The sequence below is a fragment of the Austrofundulus limnaeus genome, unplaced genomic scaffold (genome assembly GCF_001266775.1).
Source record: "Austrofundulus limnaeus strain Quisiro unplaced genomic scaffold, Austrofundulus_limnaeus-1.0 Scaffold3925, whole genome shotgun sequence".
Classification (NCBI taxonomy): domain Eukaryota; kingdom Metazoa; phylum Chordata; class Actinopteri; order Cyprinodontiformes; family Rivulidae; genus Austrofundulus; species Austrofundulus limnaeus.
In genome coordinates, this window is record NW_013956327.1 from 1,966 (window position 1) to 3,001 (window position 1,036).

Consider the following 1,036-nt stretch of genomic DNA (forward strand, 5'->3'; position numbering starts at 1 on the left):
TCCTTTTTCTCATGTCTCCTCTTCCTCATGTCTCCTCTTCCTCAGGTCTCCTCCTCTTCCTCATGTCTCCTCTTCCTCATGTCGTCTCCTCTTCCTCATGTCTCCTCTTCCTCATGTCTCCTCCTCATGTCTGCAGGTCAGTATCTACCTGCCTCCTCTGAAGACCATGAAGAACGTGGTGGACAGGATGAAGAACCTGTCTAACTTCCTGGTAGGACCAGCTCAGGTCTGCAGGACCTCAGTCAGACTCTGGGGGTCTCTGTGGGACCACTAAAGGCAGTCTGTGTGTCTGTCAGGTGATGGAGGCCAACATGAACGGAGACATGAACCTGAAGATCCAGACAGATCTGGTTTCTGTCACCACCCACTTCAGAGACCTGGGAAACCCTCCGTGGGGTAGGACCACCTGAGACCCTCCTGAGGCCTCTTCTTACCTGAGCTCAGGTGTCTCAGGTGTCCTCTCTGTCTCTGCAGGTGGGGACGCCTCTCAGGACGGGGCTGCGTCTCAGAGCAGGGACCCAGAGGACATGGCGGAGGTCCGGGTGGACATCAGGAAGCTGCAGCAGTTCCTGGTGGGACAGCAGGTCAACCCCAGCAGGGCCATGTGCAGTAAGTCCCCCACAGGTGGTCCGAGGTGGTCCTGCTCACCTGGAGAACACCTGAACAACCTGGTGCATTCTGGGAAATGTAGTTTAGATCTCAGCTCCGAACCAGTTCAAAACTGTTTCAGGTTAAAAGTTAATCTGTCACTTTTATCTACAGTAAATCTGAATTATTACAAATATTTAATATTTATTAAACTAAAAAATCATTTAGTTTGTCTGCTGATCCAGAAAAATGTCTTCAGATGTTTTCATCTGTTTCACATCCTGGTAGAAAAATAATAACTTGTCTTTATTTAGTTCCTAAACTTTAAGTCAAAGCTGCGTTCACTGACCCTCAGGAAAGTAGAGTTTTTATTTCAGATTAACTCCAGAAAACATGAAGTAATTTACTCAATGTTTTAAAAACATTCAGTTAACAATAAAACAACAGT

At 47.1% G+C, this 1,036-nt stretch overlaps 1 protein-coding gene across 1 annotated transcript; it reads left to right on the top strand.

The window, feature by feature from the left end:
• Positions 1–136: 136 nt before the first annotated feature.
• On the top strand, positions 137–935 carry LOC106512025 (checkpoint protein HUS1; the record flags this gene model as incomplete). The annotated part of the gene is given in 3 exon segments (XM_014000728.1): positions 137–211; positions 297–396; positions 475–935. Coding segments are annotated over 3 exon segments (585 nt in total), but the record flags the coding sequence as incomplete, so codon positions are not given.
• Positions 936–1,036: the final 101 nt, after the last annotated feature.